Below are 20,400 nucleotides of genomic sequence, written 5' to 3' on the forward strand. Positions count from 1 at the left end.
GGGGCCCGGGGCTGCGCCGCCTCCTCCTCCTCCCGCCCCGGGCCGGGCGCCGGTGCCGTGTCCCGGCTCCCCGCTGTTCCCACCGGGCCTGCGGGGGAGAGCAGCCTCCTCCGGGCATTGTTTCTCTCAGGGAGACCCGGATGGTCCCGCCGGGCGTGTCTGCTCACAGGCCCGGGCCGCGTTCTCTCCCCGGGGCACCGGCAGCGGCCCCAGCGCTGCAGCCACGGGCGCTGGGCCTGCTCCCCTGAGCTGAGCCTGCGGAGTGGGGGACCTCGGCTTGGGTGCTCCCGTGGGTGCAGGAACGGCCCCTTCAAGGGAGGGGCATCCCCGCGGCCTGTCCTCACCCGCCAGCCCCCCTTGGGGAACGGGTGCTGCACCCTCCTGGTTTACAGCGGCCCAAAGGCCCAACGCCTTCAGCGTGAGGCTGAGGTGGGAGCCTCGGGCTAATCCTTTAACCTCTGTCTCTGCTTCCCCCACCCCACGGCCTCTGGAGGGTTGCTCCAAAGCTGGACCCTCCTGGCTGAGGCGGCTTCCTCATCCCCATCTTCCCCTGGGCGATGCCAAGAGGGAAGCCACTGGGGCGGCCGTAAGCCAAACGCATCTGTGAACCAAGGATAATTATACAAGAAACCATTTTTTGCACAGTCAGACAAAATCACGTGCGTGCCTTGCCTCACGCTGGAGGAGCGACACTTTGGGTTTCCTTCTGGTCTTTTCCAAAAGAATGCAAGGTTTTCACCAAACAACAAAAAAATACTGTGTCAACCAAAAAAGAGCTTTAGCTGATAAAGTGTTTTGGTGAAAACGTTTCCGCTGTTCCAAGCCGTGCGGATGAGTGAAACCCCAGCGGGACTCGGGGAGACTGGCTGCTCAGGGAGGCAAACACCGCCGGCTCTTATCGAGGCTCCTGCCCACACAGTCATATGATGTGTGTGCCCGTACCTGCAAGTCGGGGGCGGTGGGCAGCCCTTCGCGGGGGTGTGACGCCGTCCTCAGAGCAGGAGAGGGGGACAAGAGGCTGCCTGGCCTCTCCCCGGCGAGCAGGGACATCCCCGGCGGGGCTGAGGCTGCCGGAGGGGAGCGGCTCTGCTCCCCGTCCCGCCGAGGGGCTGCCGGTCCCACCACCTGCCTCGTCCGCCCCTCCGACCAGGTCGAAATCTTCAGTTTGATCAGGAGAAGCCGAGTGACGTCTGTCAGGCTTGGTGCGCTGGGACGAGTGGAGCCCGAACCGGGGCCAGGAGGAAGCCGTTCAGGGCACGTGAGTGGTGTGGCAAGCGGGAGGCTGTTATTTGGGTCTCCAGGAGGTGTTTCTGTGTGAGCAGAGGGAGCAGCTGAAGCTGGTTCCCCTGTACGGGGTCCTATAGTGTCTGACGGGTCACAGGGCGATGTTTCGAGCTTTCCTTGATTCACCAAGCTCCTATAGCAATGTCTGATAAAAGTCGAGCTCAGGTCACAGCCTCCCCTTTCCCTGGGGAAATTACCGAGTCTTTGACCTCAGGTTTATTTTCTTCGACTTCAGATCATGTCTTTGACTTGCCCAGGATCTTGGCAGTTATATCCCACAGTGCTGGGAACAGCAGGGGAGGCAATGCTGCACAAACGTTATAGCTGTTAAATAGGCTGGCCACGTGCAGCCCCAGGGCTGGTGGGAGAGGCTGGGATTTGGGCTCGTGTCTCTTGGGGGTGCTGGCCCGGAGTGTGGAGCGCTGTGGGGACCAGAGACCGCACTGTGTTTCAAGGGGGTGAGCTGCAGTCGCAGCCCTGCACGCTGTGCCTCAGCTTCCTAAATCCGGCCTCACGGGTGTTCGCTGTGTGGTGGTTGTCCCTGTCTCCTAGATAAATGTGCTTTTTATGATTTCCTTCTGCTTTTGCTTCGATGCATCACTTGAGCTAACGCCAATCCTTCTGAGGATGTCCATGACTAAGACAATGAGCCCAAAGAGATCTGTAGGAATTCATACAGGCCAGGGTCAATACTGGAATTTTTCAGCAGCAAATCCCTCTCGGCTGTCTCCAGCCCTGGCACACAGGCAGGGCTTCTCTGAGGGGGGCTGCAGTCTGACACCCCTGCCAGGCAAAGGCCCCACATGGGAGCAGCTCGGTGGTCACTTCTAACACCTTAGGCAGATCCAGCAGGCGTGGCCAAGTGTGGTCTCATGTCTCCAGAGCCCAAACCCGTCGCGGGTTAAAATAAGCATCTCAGACTTTGCGTGGAGCCTAATGATGAGTTTGCAACTGTCTGCGCTGCTGCCAGGGGGGTGGAGGTGTCTCTCTGTTTCACCTTCTCTCCGTCTTCACTCATCTCTGCTTATCTTGCTCTTGGAACAGGAGTGATCTCCTGCCTCTGTTTCCCAGGCCAGGTCTGTGCTGCTGCTGCGTGGGAAGCTGGCAGGATGGCTCGGCGGATGAGCATCGACGAGCTGGAGGACCAGCTCCTCTGTCCCATCTGCTTGGAGGTCTTCAAGGAGCCCCTGATGCTGCAGTGTGGGCACTCGTACTGCAAGTCCTGCGTGGTGTCACTCTCCGGAGAGCTGGACGGGCAGTTCCTGTGCCCCGTGTGCCGCCAAACCGTGGACTGCAGCGCCTCGCCACCCAACGTCACGCTGGCCCGCGTCATCGAGGCGCTGCAGAGCCGGGGCGAGGCAGAGCCCACCCCGGAGTCCTGCCCAACGCACCACAACCCCCTCAGCCTCTTCTGCGAGGCCGACCAAGAGGTGATCTGCGGGCTGTGCGGCACCATCGGCAACCACCGCCAGCACAAGATCGCCCCCATCTCTACCGCATACTGCCGGATGAAGGTTGGCAGGCGGAGCTGGGCAACCTGGGGTGGGGGTTAGGGCACCTGCAGTGCTTGCTGGCCAAGTGTCCCCTTTCCTTCAAGGGACAGACTGGAAGTGATGCCAGTGTGGGGAGCATGGTCCCATGGCACAGCCAGATGTGGGGCAGGGTCCCTGGGCTGGGGGGCAGCTGTTTCTCAGGCTGAGTGTGTCCCCGGCTGAGAGGACTCAGTTTCGGTGGCTGCACTGCAGCGGGGAGAGCCGGGGGTCGGGGAGTGTCGGTGGGGCCTTTCAAGACTGTTTCCAAATACCATCAAAAAGAGCCTGGAGATAAGGGCTGAGGCGAGGTGCCACAGGAGAGCAGGGAGGGAGGGAAACGGGAGCCCCAGCCAGGCAGAGTAAACAGCTGGCGTCCCCTGCCCAGCATCACATGAAAGCCCCGGGAATGGAAAAGCACAGGGCCACCTGTCCCCTCCGCTCCTGGCACCGGGGAGATAAGAGCAGGAGGCACCAGAAACGCTCCTGCGTCGGCCAGGCTCCCGGCACCGGCCCTAGGAGGGTGCCGCTGGCCTGGTGCTGGCTTGCGGCTGCTCGCCACCCGCTTGCCACCCGCTCGCCCTGTGCGGAGCTGCCACGGGGTGTGAGGGACAGAGGGCTGGGAATGGGAGGGGAGACATGGTGCTCCTGGCAAGAGTACTTGGTCAGCAGCATCCAGATCGGGGCCATGCTCTGAGCGCTCTCCTGCCTCTGGCAACCCCAAATCCTCTAGATCAAGAGAATAAAGATCAGCAGGATGTGCAGGGCCCCAGAAAGCTTAGAGAAAGCTGAGGAGGACATGGCTTCTGAGGGCCATGGGCTCCTCGGGGGGCTGATAAGCACTGCCTGCGATCAAGGAGGCTGCCACAGAGGTCCCTCCTACAGAGGTGCTGTCTTTGCAGGAGGAGCTGTCTGTGCTGCTGACCGATGTCCACCAGTACAAGAGGAACCTGGATGAACACTTCAGCAAGCTCATCAACAACAAAAGCCGCATCGCGGTGAGTGCCATGTGCCAAGGGAGCCTGTGTACCCGAGTCCTTTGTGTCCCACACAGCCCCTGGAGCAACCTCTGCTCCTGGGTCTCCCCAGCTCACATCGTCTCCTTCTCTTCCCCCTTCCCTGGGATAGCAGACAGGGCTTATCTTCCACCCTGTTCCCTGAGGTTCGTGTTCTCCATGAAACTCAGGGATTAAACATAGACCTGTTTTCGGGAAGGGTGACGTAGCCCTCTCTGGTGGCACAGCCCTGTTTTTGGAAGGGGCAGCGTGACCCTCACTGAGCGTCCTGGCAGGAGCAGCAGTCAGAGCTGGTTTGACCAAACGTCCTTGGAGGTGGGGAGATAACAGGAGAAAAGGACCCCACTCGGAGCAGGCTTCCCAGTCAGAGCAACGCCGTTGGTTTCACGTCGAGTTTATGCCTGGTTGAGCTGCGTGTCCGTTTCCCACACAGTAGATGTCTCCAGGGCACCTCCTGGCATCCCTTCTGAGGCCACAGCTTCCCAGTGGGGCTCCTCAGAAGGGCCCAACCCAAATCAAAGTGGAGCTGCGCTCTTCTCCCCCTTAGCCCACGACACAGGTTGTTCCCTGGGAGCAGAGGGATCCAAGAGCTCTTTCAAGGCTCTGATGAAGCTGCTTGGGACATCAGGAAACCAAAATCTGGGGGAGGAGAGGCGTAAGGCAGGGGTGCCCTGGTGGTGAGCTGCTGAGGAGAGCAGGATGAAACAACATCTAGCCTGCTGTGAAGAGCTGCTTTTTATTTGGAAAGCCAGTGGAGGGTGGCTTGGTGGGACACGTTGACATTGCTGGTGGCATCTCTGAAACCAAAAAGCGGGCGAAGGGGATGGAGCAAGGCAGCCCTGCACAGCCGCGTGCTGTCTCCCGGCAGAACGAGGCAGACGTCTTCAAGTGGGTGATCCGGAAGGAGTTCCAGGAGCTGCACAGGTACATCGATGAGGAGAAGGCCACGTTCCTGGAGAGCATCGAGGGGAAGGCAGCCCAGCTCATCACCGCCATTGAGTCCCAGGTCAAGCAGACATCAGACGCCCTGCAGAGGCTTAAGGAGATGCAGAGCTCTCTGGAGGCGCTCAGCAACGAAAGCCAGCTTGACTTCATACGGGTGAGTGCGCTCGCTAGTGAAGGCAGGGATGGTCAGCCAGGCTCTCCAGCCCTCAGCCCACTGCTCATAGCCCTGAGCCCTGCCCTGGGCAGCGGGAACCCTCACCAAGGGCAGCTGGGATACCAGGAGAAGTGAGATGTAGGTGCCCTCTGTCCAGCCAGGGCTTTGCCCCATAGGAGAGACCTGCCCTCCACAAGAGACAATGCCCTTCAGTCTCCCAGGAGAGGAGAGCCCTGGCCTCTCCAGCCCAGGGCACGGATGCGCGGAGCTGTGACCATGCAGAGGAGCTGCCGTTCTGTCAGTCTCCCACCACCGACTCTCTCTTTCCCTTCTGTTTTCCAGAAATATGGCTCCTGCCAGTTCAGGTGAGTGGTGGGACCCAGCAGCAAACAGCATCAACAGGGACGGCAGTGCCTCCACACCAGGGTGAGAGGTCCCAGGCCAGTGGGCATCTCAGCATTGCTGGGGCAGCCTCGCATGGACACTGCTGTTGTGATGGATAGCCACGGCCAGAGCCACGCTTGCAGCCCCAGCAGAGGGCAAGAGCAGCTGGCGAGACACCAGTGGTTCCATCATACACGGCAGCCAGGTGAGAACAGGTCACACACCCTCCCCGTCACCTGCGTCACCGCTGCCCGTGTCTTTCCAGGTCAGAGCTCCCCAGCCTGCACCCCGGCGATGGCATCTTCAGCCCCGTGTCCTTCAAGCCGTGTTTCCACCAGGACGACATCAAGATGACTGTGTGGAAGCGCCTGCACCGCCGTGTCCTGCCAGGTACCCACCTGCCCCGCTGGCAGCGTGCCGGCTGCCCTGGCTCACTCGCGCATGGGACGGGCTGCCCAGCCAGCGTCGCGCTGCCCCAGCCTCTGTCTTGCCCTCTGCTTGTGCGCTCCTCACCCCCAGCAGAGCCCCTGGAGCAGTGGCTGGCCATGTCTCGTGCCGGTAGCAGCCTGCTCTGGTGTAACACTCCAGCTGCTTAAAGTTCAGCAGCGCCGGCTTGTGCCATGCCTCGGGGCCAAGCCGGGGTCTGCCAGACCCCTGCCTGCTGGCGTGCCTGGAGCCTGCCTGCTTTCCTTCTAGCTCCGGAGACACTGAAACTGGACCCGGTGACAGCGCATCCCCTCCTGGAGCTCTTCAAGGGCGACACGGTGGTGCAGTGTGGGCTCTACCAGCGCCGGGACAGCAACCCCAAGCGTTTCAACTCCAGCAACTGCATCCTCACCTGCAAGGGCTTCTCCTGCGGCCAGCACTACTGGGAGGTGATTGTGGGCACCAGGAACCACTGGCGCTTGGGCATCATCAAGGGCACAGTCAGCCGCAAAGGCAAGCTCAGCAAGTCTCCTGAGAATGGCGTGTGGCTCATCGGCCTGAAGGAAGGGAAGGTCTACGAGGCCTTCAGCACCCCGCGGGCCACCCTGCCGCTGACCGCCCGGCCCCAGCGCATCGGCATCTACCTGCACTACGAGAAGGGCGAGCTGACCTTCTACAACGCCGACAACCCCGATGAGCTCAGCCCCATCTACACCTTCCAGGCGGAGTTCCAGGGCCAGCTCTACCCCATCGTGGACCTGTGCTGGCCGGAGCGAGGGCCTTACTCGCCACCCATCATCCTGCCCGCGCCCGCCGCGAGCCGGCACCCCCGGGCGCCGTACAACCACCCTGCCCCAGAGGAACCCACGAAGCCGTAGCCCGGCCAGCGGGATGAGGCTGTGGCCAGGGAGGGCTGCGGCCAAGTCCCGAGGGCCCGCAGCAGAGGAGAGTCAGGCTGTGTGCAGGGTTGTCCTCGCGTGGAAGCTGTGGTACTGCAGAGTGAGCTTCAGCAGCACAGGAGGGTCCTTCCCCTCTCCTCCAAGAGCATAAAATGTCAGCCTTGACCTCTGAATCCCCATCCCCGGTCCGGCAGGCTGACCCGAAAGCCTAAAACACAGCCGGCCTGCGAAGATCTCCCTACGGAAAGGAGCGCTTGCCTGAAAAGCGTGAGCCGTGAGCGTCCGGGGTCTTTGTTGGCATGTCTTTCTTCTGAATAAATAGAGTTTGTGTTAGGCGAGCTGGGTGCTGGATAACACCGGTACCGTCTCTGAGGAACCGACCGCAGCTGGAGCCGAGCGGGCAGCTGCAGCGCTCTGCAGAGGCGCGCGGGGCTGCCGGGAGGGGAAAACGGGAGCCGAAAAAGCAGCTGCAGAGCGGGAGGACGCCGGCCTGCCCGGGGCAGCGCCTCTTCAGGGGTGCGAGCTGCCGGGGGGAACCACGCGCAGAGCCTGCCCGGGTGGGACGCTGCGCCTGGGGCCGCGGGCTGAGGCAGCGTGAGGGGAGCAGGGCCCGGCACCCCGACACAGCGGGGAGCACGGCCTGAGCGGCTCGGCCACCCTGCGGACAGCCCGGCAGCAGCTCTCCAGCGGCCCCTCGGCCAGTCGTTGTCCCCGCTAACCGCAAAGAGTCACCTGGGACCCGTTCCTAGGGCTTGTCACCAGAATTCACAGCCGGGCCGTGCCGACCGAGGAGAGGCTAGGACACAAAAGATACTATTACTAGGGTAAATATTTATTCCTGCGCATGAGGTGTCCCCACCAAACTGGGGCACCCAAAAGCACCTTTACACAGGGCTCTCGTGCCCTTCCGTCATTCAGGTACAAGACGACTCGACTGATCGCTAGCGCCCACGACTCGACTGATCGCTAGCACCCACGCTACCGATTACTAATCGTAGCCAAACTCTGCAAAGCAGCTCTGGTTTTGCAGCATTCTTGCTGCCGGTCTATCGATCCAGACGTCCCTGCAGTCAGACTCCCTCGAGTTACCGATCTACGCCGCCAGACGATGCCGGGGGGGGGTTTCGAAGTGGCGTCAGAGGGGCTGGGGCGCGGCGTTACCCGGGGCATCCTTCACCCTTTGTGGGCAGCTCTGAGCTTCCCAGCAGCACAGTCCTTCTTCCCAGGGCCGGGCTGCCCTTTCCTTTGTTTTACTTCAGCATGAACAACGCCAAAGTCTCCGGGAAAGCTCCACTGCCCCCCCCCCCCCCCGCAGTAACTAACGCACGTTAACGACGGGAACACGGCTCCACGCCACGGGGACGGGCCCCCGCAACCGGGATTGCCGCAGCCGGCTGCCGCTGCTGCCCTCACGCCTCAGGACGCCCAGCAGCTCCTGCACGGCAGCAGCCCCCCCCGCCGCTCTCCTCCCCGCTGCCGGGCGGGCCCGGCCGAGCCCTCACGGCCTGGCTGGGGGGGGCGGGAATCACCGGGCCCGGGCCCGACCCCGACCGGCCGCCCCTTCTCCCCAGCCCGGGAGCTCAGCCCGCCTCAAAGCCGGTGCCCTGCCTCCCCCCTGCCCGGCCCGCGGCCCGTGCCCGCCAGCAGCCCCGGTCGCGGCCCTCGGGGGCGGCGGGGCAGCGCCGTTCCCCGGTGGCCGCCGAAGGGCCCCGCCAGGCCCCGACTCCGCCGCTCGCCCCCTGCCGGCCGGGAGGTCGCACCGCCGGAAGTGGCGGCGGCGCACGCGGCCGGGCGGGGGACATGGCGCTCTACAGCGCGGCCGCCGCCGTCCTGGAGGGGCTGGAGCGCGGCGATGGCGGGATCAAGACCCTGGTGTACAACAGCCGCTTCCCGGTGCGGGGGGCGTCGGGGCCGGGGGGGGCCGGGGAGGGGAAGGGGGCGGCCCGAGGGGGGTTATGCCCAAGGCGGGGTAGGCCCGGGATGGGGGTAGGCCCGAGGCGGGAGGCCCGGGGGCCGGCGGCCGTGTCCCCGGCCAGCCCCTGACCGCCCCGCAGCACGTCCGGCAGCTGTACGCCCTGGTGTCCGAGACCCTCCGCTACTCCCCGGTGCTGGAGAAGCTGCTGGCCGGCGCCGCGCTGCTGCAGGCCGAGAAGAAGCTGCCCCCGCAGCTGGCGAAGGTAAGGGGGGGCCGGGGGTGGCCCCCTCGGCGGCGGGGCCCGGGGCGGCGGGGCCGGGCTCACCCGCGTCCCCGCAGGTGCTGGTGTACGACCTGCTCTTCGGCAAGGGCCTGAAGTGCGGGGGCCGCTGGAAGGCGCTGGCCCGGCGGCACCGGGCCCGGCTGGAGGCCGAGCTGGCCCGCCTGAAGGTGCAGCAGAAGGTGAGCCGCAACGAGGACCTCCTGGCCCCGGCGCAGGCGGCGAGCCCCGGAGGTGAGCGGGCCCCGGGGCTGGGCGGTCTCCCTGTGCTGTGGTGGGTTGTGGCTGACCCGACCGGCTCCCCCAGCCTCCCAGGTACCGCGCTACGTCCGAGTCAACACCCTGAAGACTTGTGTGGACGATGTGATTGACTTCTTCAAGCGCCAGGGCTACTCCTACCTGGGCAAGGCAGCCGGGTAAGCGTTTCTTTCTGCCCTCCCACCTTACCTGGGATGTCAGGGAGCGGCAAGGGCTTGGGACGAGGTCCTGTGGGCTGAAGGGTTGTTGGTCTTGGTGCTCACGGTGTCCGGGTTGGGCTCTCCGTCACTCCCCACTCTTGCCGTCTGCCTCTCTGCGTGCTGCCTGGTGCTGAAGTGGAGAGGAGGTGCGGGGCGAAGGGGGTTCTCAGCCTGGGCTCTAGCGTGGGTATGGTGAAGCAGGACCGTGTGTTCATCCTCCCTGTGCCTCATGGGCAGTGTGGAGGAACTGAGGGCCCTCTCCGGGAAGAAATTCGTGTTGGATCTTCATCTCCCGGAGCTGCTGGTTTTCCCTCCGCAGACGGACTTCCATGACAACCTGCTGTACACTTCAGGACACATAATTCTGCAGGACAAGGTAGGGGAGCTGAGGAGCAGGAGGCTGCAGGGGCGGGAGAACCACTGGCATGGGTGGAGGGTCGGCCCCTTCCTCCATGCCAAGGGCTGGGCTTGGGCCGGCTTTGCCGCAGCACTCGAAGTCTAAGTGGAAATTGTGAATGCAGCCTGGCAGCAGTGGGGTTCCCCGGCAGCTTTCCTTCCGTAGCCTGTAGGAATGGGATGAATTGCTCTGAACTGGGCTGTAAAAATGCCCCGTAGGGAGCTGGGGACCAGCAGCTGGGAGGAGCGCGGGGCTGCGGGCCGGGCAGAGGCTTCCCATGGCGGGTGGTGGTGGTGGGCTTGGCCCCGTGTTGCTGTGGCTGCCTGCGACCCCGCGGCATCAGCCGTGCCCCCAGGAGGGGCCGGGGGTGCCTGCTGCCCGCACCTCTCACGGGGCTCTGCCCTCTCGCAGGCCAGCTGCCTCCCTGCCTTCCTCCTCGGCCCCGCTGCCGGCTCCCACGTCATCGATGCCTGCGCTGCCCCTGGGAACAAGACCAGCCACCTGGCTGCCATCCTGAAGAACAAGGGGTGAGGGCAGGTTTGTGTGCTGGGGGGGGAGGGAAGGGGTGCGGGTGGCCCTGCTCCCCCCGAGAGCACAAGGAGAAGGTGGCAGGAAGAGCTGCAGCCCGTCACCCTGCCTGATGCCCGCTTCTCCCTAGGTGGGCCGGTGGCTCTGATAGCGCTGGGCCATTGGAGGGGCCCAAGGGGACGTGAAGTCGCGTTAGGGGTTCACTTCCCGGCCTCTGCCCCCGCTCTCTGCCTGACCCCGGCCCTGCTCAGCGCTCCTGCGTGGGCACGCAGCTCCCGAGCTCTGCCCGCCCAGCCAACGGCCGGTGTTTGGGGCTGCTGGGGCAGCCTGCCGCCGTCGGCGCGGTTCCTGGGGCCGGGCAGGATGCTCATGCTTCTCCTGGGTGCCGGGCTCTGCCTTTAGCCAGATCTTTGCCTTTGACGTGGACACCAAGCGCCTGGCTACCATGAACACCATGCTGATGCGGGCTGGGGTCACTGGCTTCCAGCTGGCCCAGCAGGACTTCCTGACCGTGGACCCTGGAGACCCCAAGTACAGCAAGGTGACCTACATCCTCCTCGACCCGTCCTGCAGCGGCTCAGGTAACGCGCGGGGCTCCGACCGCCCCACCTGGAGCCGGGCTCTGGGCGCGCGGACCCCCGGGCGACGGCCGCTCTCCCCGCAGGGATGGTGAACCGGGTGCCGAGGGAGGAGGCTGCCCCGAGCGCCGAGCGGCTGCAGGCGCTGGCCGGCTTCCAGCGCAAGGTCTTGAGCCATGCCCTGAGCTTCCCGGCTCTCCGGCGCCTGGTTTACTCCACCTGCTCGCTGCACCGGGAGGAGAACGAGGATGTGGTGCACGCCGTGCTGCAGGAGTGGGGCTCGGCCTTCAGGTGCCTCGGGGTGGGGGCGCGGGGGGGATGCAGCACGGGGTGCTGCGGGGCTCGGCACTGACCCTTGTCCCATGCCACAGGCTGGTGAACGCCTTCCCTTCCTGGCCCTGCCGAGGACTCGCTGCCTTCCCCGGGGCAGAGAGCTGCCTCCGCGCCTCTCCTGCGGAGACGCTCACCCACGGCTTCTTTGTGGCTGTCCTGGAGCGGCGTGGGGAAGGGGCTGCTGCCCCCAGGTGAGAGGAGGGCCTGGGGGGCTCTGCCTGCCTCCAGCAGCTTCAGAGGGGGACTACGGCCGGGCTCAGGGCTGCCGGGGCGCCCAGGGGGAGGGTATTGCCTGCCTGGCGTGAGGAGGAGGGAAGACGGAGGGGTCTGGCTGTAGCGGGCGTGGGAGGAGCCGTGTGGTACTGTGGTGAGCGGGGCCTCGGGCGCGTGGCTCAGGCCATTCGCTCTCGTCCGCAGCTCCCTGCCTGTGGCAGCTGAGGAGAACCCGCAGCACGGAGAGGGAACGGAGCCAGGAGCAGCTCCCAAGAAGAGGAAGAGGAAAAAGCAGCGGGTGAAGGAGTGAAATAACATTTTTCAGACTGCACGCTGCCCAGCTGGGGCTGGCAGGGAACGCTCCTCCGCTGCCCCTGCTGCCCGAACAACAGCCGGGCCTCTGAACACAAGTAAAGCTTTGTGCCAACTGCAGCCGTGGCGGAATTCTGTGACACCCTGCTCCCCTGGGACCGAGCGCCAACCCCCGGGGCCACCCTGTTGCCGGGGAGAGGGAACTGCTCACCCAGGGCTGGCCCTGGCAGCCAGCCCCCAGCAGGTTTGCTCCCAAAGCCAGACCCAGGCTGGGGCAGCCGCGGGAAGTCTGCAAACGGCACCAGCATTCAGACCCCCGGTTCTGCATCCTGCAGGGCTGGAGTGCTCCAGCTGGATTAAGGGCGTTATTTTACCATGTTCCCCCCCGCCCCTAAAACTCCTTACCCCAGCCTGATGCGGGGTTTCAGGAAAGCCTTTGACTGTAGGGATGAAACAGATTAAAGTTTCTCTCTCTGCACTGTGTTTCCCAGTGTGTTTGTGCAGTCTTGCCCTGAAATTGCCACTGCTCATAGCAGAGGCAAAGTGGGGAGAAAAAAGTGAAATAATAATAATAAATAATAATAATAATCCTGGCCCTGCACCTGCCTTTGAACAGGGGGAGCAAGGACACGCAAGCCGGAGAGTGTCGGAAAGCAGCGTCAGCAATGCCTGGCCCTGCTCAGGCCCAGGAATCAAATGGGCAAGGCAGACGTGAACACAGTCTTTTAATTTTAAACCAGGGACATAAGAAGCAAGGAAAAAAATTGCACATTCACACTAAAATCCTCATCAGCCACACCAGGAATGATCCAAGTCTTCAGTTTGAGTCAAAACCCAGCCTCCCCCAGCCACGTACGGCAGCCCAGGCGGCACGGGTCTCCCCCGTCAGGGTCTGTGCGGTGGGGAAGGGACGCAGCCTGGCTCCTCGCGGGGCTGGGCACTTGGGACCTAAATGGGGCAGCTCTGTGGCGGGGGGGTGCAGCACCAACAGCCAGCGCTCCCCAGGGTGCCCTCACCTCGTACCCTGCTCGTCCCCATCTCCCTCTGCCCCGCGGGTCTTGCTGGAGCTGACCTGGCCAAACGCCAGCCCCTGGCGCCGCTGTCCTGCCCTGTGCCGCCGTCACCCATGAGGGCCGGGGAGTGGGCACTCTCCTGGCTCAGCACCCTGCCCGGGGCAGAGGGAGGAATCACCAGAGTCAGCCCTCGCGTGCACCAAGCCCTCGTCAGCCGCTTTCTCAACCCCCAGGGACTCGTTTGCCCAGGCTGGCTCCCCCTGCACAGGTCTGCCCTGCTCTAACAGCCCACTGCGCCCCTTCCTTGGCCACGCTGGTAGGGGAAGGCTAGAAACCCCCCCGGCAGCACCGGCAGCACGTGCCTGCCTGCACATCCTCTGCCCCCGCTCACTGAGGGGCTGCATCCCCTCCGCACCGCACAGAGCCTGGTCACCTGCCCTCCTTCCGCCTGCTGGGAGAGACACCTTGTTCCTGGCAGACAAGAAAACCACTCGTCACCGTAACGTGCAAGAGCTCCTGCTCCTCATCCTCAGAGAAAGAATTTAAAAAAAAAAAAAAAATAAGGTTTAGTCACATCCACATACATCACATTTTAAAATTAAGGAGATGTTGTTACAGGCCGGGAGGAGCGCGCAGCAGCAGAGCCCGCGGGATGTAGCTGCCTTTCCCCGGCACAGCTAGTTCCTGCGGGCAGAGCTGGGGCACGGGCCGGCTCCTCACCGGGCTGCGACGGCACAGCTAAACACTACCAACAGCGCTGCGGGGTCTGGCAACCTCACTGAACCAAGCTTGAAGGAATTCAAAGGCAATTTAGCTTAAATATAAAAATAAATTTTTATTTTGTTAAAAAACCTTTAAATATTTGTTTGTGATTTTTTTTTTCTTTTTTCTTTTTTTTTAATTTAGACTTCGGCAGACACACACACTCACACGGCTCGGAGAGTAAAAAACCCGGCAGCAAAGCACTCCTGGAAGTGGTGGGGAGCCCGTGGGCAGGGGTACCCGTCCCTCGCCCGGGGCAGGGTGGGGGGCAGCTCTCGGGTGACCCCCGGCTCCAGCAGTCTCTTCCCGTAGGAGCTCCCAGGCAGGGGAAGGGCCCTGCTCCTGGCTGGATGGGAAGAGGGGAGGCAGCACCGTAGCTCTGAGGAGCTGGTAAAACCCAAAAGGACGGGGATGAGCTAAAAATGAAAAACAATTTGGATCTGGGGAGGGAGGGGAACCCATCCGCTCTGGACTCCTTCCGTTAGCGGCTCCAGAGCACCCCGAGGTGGGGAAGGGGCACCAGGAGAGAGGGGAAGGGAGGGGAGAGACTGCCAGGGCTGGAGCCCCCACGCCTGGGGTCCAAGCCCCGTCCCCCCCACCCCAGCTGCCTGCCTTTCAGTCACGACGACGAAGGGACGACTCCCCCAGCGCGAGTAGCCACGCAGTGATGCTACTGTCAACACCCAATTAGCCAGGGCGCGTCCCCCGCAAAGGGACGGGCGCCCCCCAAAAAAAGAAACTCCAAACAGCAAATCCGGCATAACCAACATGCCGCCACGCACACGGTTCAGTTCTTCCTCCAAACTCGATTCAATGAGCGCATCGAAATGGGAGCACGAATAAAGCAAAACAGAGGGGGCTTTACACGAGCAGAGCGGGGGGGAGCCCGCAGCCCGGCGGGGAGCGGCGAGGGCCGGGGCGGGGGGGCTGCTCGGCGGCCAGGAGAGGGGTGGAGGGACCCCCATCCCCACCCTGCGCCTCCAGCCGAGGTCCCAGGCTACGGCGCGCCCTCGGCTGGAGGTCCGATGGGAGATGACAGCGAGGGGGTCATCACCCGGCTGCAGAAGCCAGGTCGGTCACCCACGGGCACCGAGACGCCCACGCCTGGCTGGCACTAACCCCGGCTCGTGGTCTGCAGGGACGGCAACGAAGCAGAGCCCTCCGGAGGGAGCGTGTTCACCAGGCCACGAGATGAAACAATGGGGAAAGATATCGGGACCTGGTGAAGACGGCATCCCTCAGCGGCCTGGAAGTGCGGCCGGCAGGAACGCGGCACGTCTCCAGCCGGGCTCTGAGCGGGGACGTGCGGCTCTGCCGGCTGCCGTGCCACGGGGCAGGGGCCTGACTGTCGGGGGGCTGGGGAGGAGGGCATGGGAACAGCTAGAAGAAGCAAATGGGGAAAAATTTACACGTTATGAAACATGGCAAAATAAAGTGAGGGAGGAAACGCTGCAGATATGTACAGAGGTTCATCCAGCCTTGGCTGTGGAACTGTTCAAGTAAGAAGAGTTTGGTTTATCCCGTCCCACCCCGGTTGTGGCCACCCAGCACGGTCTCCGGCTGGCATCAGAGACGGGGGCCTGGCCCCATCACCACTGCTCCCACCACGGGGACCGCTCTAGGCCGGAGCCCCCCACGCGCGTGCAGGGGCTCCTCGCGCAGGCCGGCAGCGGGGGCCCAGCAGCACCGGAGGTTACTTTTTGCGGGTGTGCTGTCTCCGTGCCTGCAGCCGCTGGCGAGCGCCCGTCTTGGATCCTGCCCCGATGGAAAAGGCGGGGGTGGACGAACCTGGAAGCAGAAAGGTTGCTCAGGTCTCTGCAGCCTCACTCAGAGCTGGCACGGGGGGCAGTGTAATCCCCGTCCTGGGGGGAACGGAAGGTTTTGCATCCCCCGCGCCCAGCGGGTACCACCCGAGCTGGCTCCCAGAGCACAGCCTGGCCCTTCCGCCGTCCCCAACCCCAAGGGACAACACGACCCATTAGCTCCCCGAGGCCGAAGCACCAACTCCTTCCTTACCGAAGGAAGCGCCGACTCCTCCGAAGCCTGAGGCAGGAGTGCTGGGCGTCCCGAAGGAAAGACTACTGCTTCCGCTCCCCACTGCTCCCGGGACGGGCGTGCTTTGCCCGAAGGTGGGCGCAGGAGTTCCTGGAAAGCAACATGCCACCGTGAGCCGGGGTGTGCAAAGGAGGAAGAGCCTGGCCTTCAGGAGCCGGCGGCACCCGCAGGAGGCACAGATCTCCCTCCGGGGGCTGAAGCACCACAGTCCCCCAGGACCAGCCTCTTCACCCGAGAAGCCCTTTTAATGCAAGAAGTTGCGCTCTCATGGTAATCCTGGGCTCTCCTGCTGGCAGGGCAGCACAGGAGGATTTGCAGGCCAGGGAGGAACAAAGGCCTCTGTCTTTCTAGATCAAGCAGTTGCCCAGCATGTGGGTTTCAGCTCTGTGGGAGGCAAGACGGCCCAGCAAGAGTGCAAAGTGGTCGGGAAAACCTCAGAGAGCAAGCAAGAAGTGATTGCAATCGCTGGCTGGCAGTGTTTCTACTTGCCAAGAAGCTCCAAATTGCTTTTAAGCACTGGCAAGACCTCGGCTTCTGCAGGGCACCTGGCTGGGCTCAGCACTCGCACGGAGCCAGTGCATTCAGAGGGGCCAAGGAGCAGAATTTAAGGATTCCCCTCCACCACCGAGGGCTGGGGACCCGGACAGCGAGCGACAGAAGCGCCTTCCCTTCGCACGGCAAGGCTCCGCACCGCACGAGCCCCAGCCCCTCCAGGACTGCTGAGCCCGGGGAGCTCAGCAAGGTCTGGCAGGAAAGCTGCTGCCTAAATCTAGCCCTGCCCTTCACGCCCCGAGAAGGCACGTCCGCCCCGACTCACCTCCAAACACGGGCTTGTTGTTGGGCGTGCTGGGCACGGTGAAGGCGAAGGGCGTGCTCTGATTCTGCGCACCCAGCGCGCTCTGAGTCAGGGAAGAGCCGAACGGCGTTGCCGCCGGGGCTGCCCCGCTCTGCCCAGCCCCGAAGCTGAACGCCACGGCGGGAGAGCCGCTGCTCAGGGCGGGTGTGCCGATCCCGAAGGCGCTGGCAGAGGGGCCCGGCTGGGCGGTCGCCCCAAAGGTGAAAGGAGAAGGGGTGGTGCCGAAGACGGCGGTGCCAGTGCTGCTGCTCGTGGTCTGGGTGGTGGAACCGAAGCTGGCCGTGGTGGAGGTGGCTGTCCCGAAAGAGAAGACCGACGTGGTGGTCCCAAATGCTGCCTGGGTGCTGCTCGTGCCGAAGGAGCCCTGGGCACTGGTTGTGCCAAAGGCTGGCTGAGCACCGCTGCCGAATGCCGGCTGAGCAGCGGACTGGGCCGTGGGGGCTCCAAAACTGAACGGGGGGCCGAAGCTGACGGGGCCAGCAGCGGGCTTGCTGGCGGGTGGCTGGCTCTCCGCAGCACCGGCACTGAAGGCGGGCTGACTCGCCGCGCCGGGATACGGCGGCGGTGGCTTCGCGCTTGCGCTGAAGGAACTGCCAAAAGCTGAAACGGAGGAGCCGAATGTCAACGTCGCTTGACCTGTGGTGGCTGGGGTAGAAGAGGTCAGTGCGGTGCCCCCAAATATGCTAAAGCCCACAGTGGTGGTAGGAGCTGTTGAGTTTGAAGGTGCTTGGCCAAAGGCAGGGCCTCCTGGGACACTGGTGGTGGCAGTGACCGTGGCTGGAGGTGGCTTTCCGAACTGGAACACAGGCCCTGGGGTGGCAAAGCTGGTTTCTGTGCTGGGAGCTGAGCCGGCCGGGCCCCCGAACAGGAAGGGCTGTGATGTGCTGGTGGACGTGGCAGCGGTGACGGTCAGGCTGGCGGTGGGGCCGGTGGAGGCGGGCGGGTTGAGTCCAAAGCTGAAGACGGGTTTAATGGTGGCATCCGTGGAGGAACTCTGCGTGGTGGCAGTCGTAGCTGCGGTGGTGAAGATGACATTAGGGAGACCTGTGAATCCTGCCAGGGTAGTCGTGGAGGCTGCTGGCAGATCTGCGGCCGAGGCCGGCTGTGATGTCGGTTTGAAGGCAAAAGGAGAGGCCTTCGCTGGAGATGAAGCTGTGGTGACGCTGCCGAAGATAGGCTTGAACATGGTGGTGGTGGAGGATGTCGAGGAAGCACCTGAGCTCGCAGACACGGTGACTGTGGCGGAGACGACAGCCGTACAGGGTGCTGTGCTCTCGCTTTTCGGCAAAGCGCCAAAGATGGGTTTGAAGACAGGGGTTGTGGTGGGCACAGCAGCGGTTGTGGTGGGCACAGTAGCGGCTGTAGTCGTTGCCGGCTGGCTGGCAGAAGGGGTGTTCGGCATCCCGAAAAGGATGTTTGGCTTTGGGAAGGAGGGAGGCTTGCTGGGGGTCTGGCCCAGCTCTGTGAACGCAGGAGGTGCCAGGCTGCTGGGGGCCTGCACCCCCAAGGCGGCGGGGGCAGTAGGGGCAGGCGTGCTCGACACGGGCACAGGCTTGGTGTCAGCAGAGGTGGCAGGCAGAGAACTTGACTCCAGCGATACAGCAGGAGCGGGCGGCTGTGCAGCTGATGAAGGCGGCTGGGATGCCATGGCAGCTCCCGTGGAGTCTGGAAAGCGGGAGAGAGCTTATTTAGGGACAGGGGGTCACCTACAGACAGCCAGCCCTTCTGCCAGGCACCCACCCTGCTGTTGCAAAGGCTCCCGGAGCAGCACCCACCCGTACCAGACCAACCCAGCCCTCCACACTTACCGCAGCTCCCAACAGGACCACGGGCTCAGTGTCCCCAAACTTGCCCCCCCCAGGCCTGCCTGCCAGCTCTGCTGCCAGCAGAGCATTTGAACGGGGAGTTTCGTCACCTGCCTCCCACAGAGGCAACACAGAGCTCCCACTGCGTCTGCCTGGCTCTACCAAAGTCCCGCTCTGCCGACCCTCCTCCTCACCTGCTGGCGTGGGCGCAGTCTGGCTGCTCTGCATCTTCTTCAGGCTGTCCAGGAGCGAGTTGGTGCTGGCTGGGGCAGGAGCTGTCGAGGCAGGCGCAGGCCCCGGGGAGGTCACGGCGAACGCCAGCGGCCTGGACACGGGCGTAGTCTCTGCAGTGGTGCTGGGGACCGCATCTACTGGGAAGGAGCAAGAAATCAGGACCTGCAACTCGTGGTAGGGGACGACCCCTTAGCAGACCTTCCCCACCGGGTAGGGAAACTGCATGAATATCCCACAGCTCCAGCCCTGGGGAACCTCACCCATCGCCCTGGGGACTCTGGGGCACGAGCTCTCCTGAGTCTGAAGGCACCAAGAGCATCCCCAGACCCGAGGACCAGGCAGGACTGGCCCAGGAGCTCCCCCAGCCTGTGCTACACAGACACCCCCCACTGCCCCGCTAGCCCTGGCCCTGGGTTTCTACTCCTTGCCGTCCCCTCCGCGTTCCCAGTCTGCCCTTACCAGCCTTATCCTCCAAGACTTTGTTGAACCACTGCAACGCTGCCTTCTTCTCTGCATCCAGGTCCTCCGACGTGATGGAGTAGCCCAGCTGAGGCGGCGGGGGCTGCCAAGAGAGAGCAGCAGCTTAGCTCCTTCTCAGGGAAGCAGGCAGAGCCTCTCTGAACGTGTGGTGAAGGCTGGCCGTCGCAAGACCCGTGAAGCAGGTGGTTCTGCCACAGCACGCTACCGCGGAGCTCCGATCCCCATTCATTTTGGCCCCCGGCTTGGCGCTGAGGGCACGGCAGGCCTTCCCCAGGCCATTACCTGGTCCGGCAGCAGGCAGCACAATCACGCACAGCCCACCAGACACTGGGGCTGGGGATAGCGTCACTTCCCACTCGGCCAAGGACGGGGCCTCCTTCCTGAGGGCAGGCAGGTCAGTCTCCCCCCAGCCCTGCAGAAATTGCAGTGAGCACATTCTATCGCCAGAGGAGGGCAAAAGGGGCTGCGAGACAGCGACGTACCAGCGCCAGCTGGTCCCCCCGGCGAGACGACAGCAACTGGATCTTCCGCTTGCGCTTCCCGCTGCTCCCCGACGCGGACGGCGGGCTCAGGGAATTCTGCTTCTTCCGCACCGGCGTCTCCACCGCTACAGAAGGAGACAAGTCAGGACGAGCTCTGGGCAGAGGAGGCGTTTGGCTTGTACCAACGGGGTTGTCCCTTCTGACTCCTCTCTGGATGACCCATCTCAGAGGGCAGAGCCAGGGGCATGGCTTTAAGCCAAGGACAAGGCTGCGATGCCCTGGAAGAGCAGCTGGCCGCAACATATCCCAGGGCAGTCTGTTACAGGAGCCTGCTGGGGCTCCGCAGGGCAGCGGCCCTTTCCCACCTCCACAGATGGTCCTTGCACACTGTCTACCCACACCACAAACCACGCAGACTGCGTGGGCCACATCTAGTGCTGTGCCACGGGACCCTATCTGTGATGGGCACAAAGGATTTCCTCTCCGTTTTAGCTGAGGAAGCGCTGGAATAAGCTCAGCCTAGAATTTGATCAGGGTGCTACTTGTACCACAGCAGATCTTGCCCCAAGGCTGACACCCGGACCCGTGCTGGCTTGGGGGCTGGTGTTCCCCCTTGCAAGCCAGCTCCCAGGCATTTGCTAGCACACCAACACTGTCGGCGCCCCTTGCTTATCGCCTGGAAATCCCTTTAGGGCAGTTGCTGAGGCCAGCAGAAGTGCCACTGCCTTGGGACCAGCACATTCCTAGTTTCCAGGTGACATCTCAAGCCAATCCCACCTGCAGACCTCAGCTACCTCCTGTCCCTCTGCTTGCTCGCATGGGTGGCCAGTCCAACCCAGGCACAGAGCTGGGGCCCACCTACGCTCACCTTTCTCCGTCTGCAGCTCCTTGTCCGATTTCACTGGAGTGGAAGTGTTGGAGCGATGCAACTCCTCTTCCCTGCGCAAGTGGGAGAGAGACAGTTAGGGTCAACCCCAGGCTTGGCCCCGTCCCCAGGGAGCAGGACGAGACCGAACATGCGAAGGACTCAGCACCTCTGGTGTGTTTCTTTGCTCTGCCAAA

The 20,400-nt window shown here is 63.5% G+C and overlaps 3 protein-coding genes across 3 annotated transcripts in view; 2 read left to right on the forward strand and 1 right to left on the reverse strand.

Moving 5' to 3' along the window:
- Positions 1–2,378: 2,378 nt before the first annotated feature.
- On the forward strand, positions 2,379–6,616 carry TRIM50 (tripartite motif containing 50). The gene is made up of 6 exons (XM_050909099.1): positions 2,379–2,798; positions 3,716–3,811; positions 4,698–4,928; positions 5,271–5,293; positions 5,578–5,702; positions 6,009–6,616. The coding sequence occupies exons 1-6, from the start codon at positions 2,394–2,396 to the stop codon at positions 6,614–6,616; spliced, it is 1,488 nt and encodes a 495-aa protein (XP_050765056.1). The 5' UTR covers positions 2,379–2,393.
- Positions 6,617–8,437: 1,821 nt separating this feature from the next.
- NSUN5 (NOP2/Sun RNA methyltransferase 5) lies at positions 8,438–12,151 on the forward strand. The gene is made up of 10 exons (XM_050908902.1): positions 8,438–8,530; positions 8,692–8,814; positions 8,892–9,066; positions 9,140–9,248; positions 9,528–9,666; positions 10,099–10,214; positions 10,618–10,796; positions 10,880–11,084; positions 11,165–11,317; positions 11,544–12,151. Exons 1-10 carry the CDS (start codon positions 8,438–8,440, stop codon positions 11,647–11,649), a joined length of 1,398 nt encoding a protein of 465 aa, XP_050764859.1. The 3' UTR covers positions 11,650–12,151.
- Positions 12,152–14,410: 2,259 nt separating this feature from the next.
- Positions 14,411–20,400, reverse strand: part of POM121 (POM121 transmembrane nucleoporin) — a 43,469-nt gene continuing 37,479 nt past the window's right edge. The window contains exons 6-12 of the mRNA XM_050909178.1: positions 20,207–20,300; positions 19,339–19,463; positions 18,836–18,938; positions 18,337–18,510; positions 16,299–18,002; positions 15,443–15,571; positions 14,411–15,214 (exon numbers count right to left, since the gene is read on the reverse strand). Of these exons, the coding sequence (XP_050765135.1) occupies positions 15,120–15,214; positions 15,443–15,571; positions 16,299–18,002; positions 18,337–18,510; positions 18,836–18,938; positions 19,339–19,463; positions 20,207–20,300 (2,424 nt within the window). The 3' untranslated portion in view covers positions 14,411–15,119. The remainder of the gene's footprint in view (positions 15,215–15,442; positions 15,572–16,298; positions 18,003–18,336; positions 18,511–18,835; positions 18,939–19,338; positions 19,464–20,206; positions 20,301–20,400) is intronic.

The sequence above is a fragment of the Gymnogyps californianus genome, chromosome 20 (genome assembly GCF_018139145.2).
Source record: "Gymnogyps californianus isolate 813 chromosome 20, ASM1813914v2, whole genome shotgun sequence".
Classification (NCBI taxonomy): Eukaryota; Metazoa; Chordata; class Aves; order Accipitriformes; family Cathartidae; genus Gymnogyps; species Gymnogyps californianus.

Bases quoted from the DNA above. Each gene is read 5' to 3' on its own strand.
- TRIM50 (XM_050909099.1), top strand. From the start codon at position 2,394: ATGGCTCGGCGGATGAGCATCGACGAGCTGGAGGACCAGCTCCTCTGT. The intron at 4,929-5,270 runs GTGAGTGCGCTC...TCTGTTTTCCAG, and splicing joins GCCAGCTTGACTTCATACGG to AAATATGGCTCCTGCCAGTT. The intron at 5,703-6,008 runs GTACCCACCTGC...CTTTCCTTCTAG, and splicing joins GCACCGCCGTGTCCTGCCAG to CTCCGGAGACACTGAAACTG.
- NSUN5 (XM_050908902.1), top strand. From the start codon at position 8,438: ATGGCGCTCTACAGCGCGGCCGCCGCCGTCCTGGAGGGGCTGGAGCGC. The intron at 8,531-8,691 runs GTGCGGGGGGCG...ACCGCCCCGCAG, and splicing joins TGTACAACAGCCGCTTCCCG to CACGTCCGGCAGCTGTACGC. The intron at 11,085-11,164 runs GTGCCTCGGGGT...CCCATGCCACAG, and splicing joins GAGTGGGGCTCGGCCTTCAG to GCTGGTGAACGCCTTCCCTT.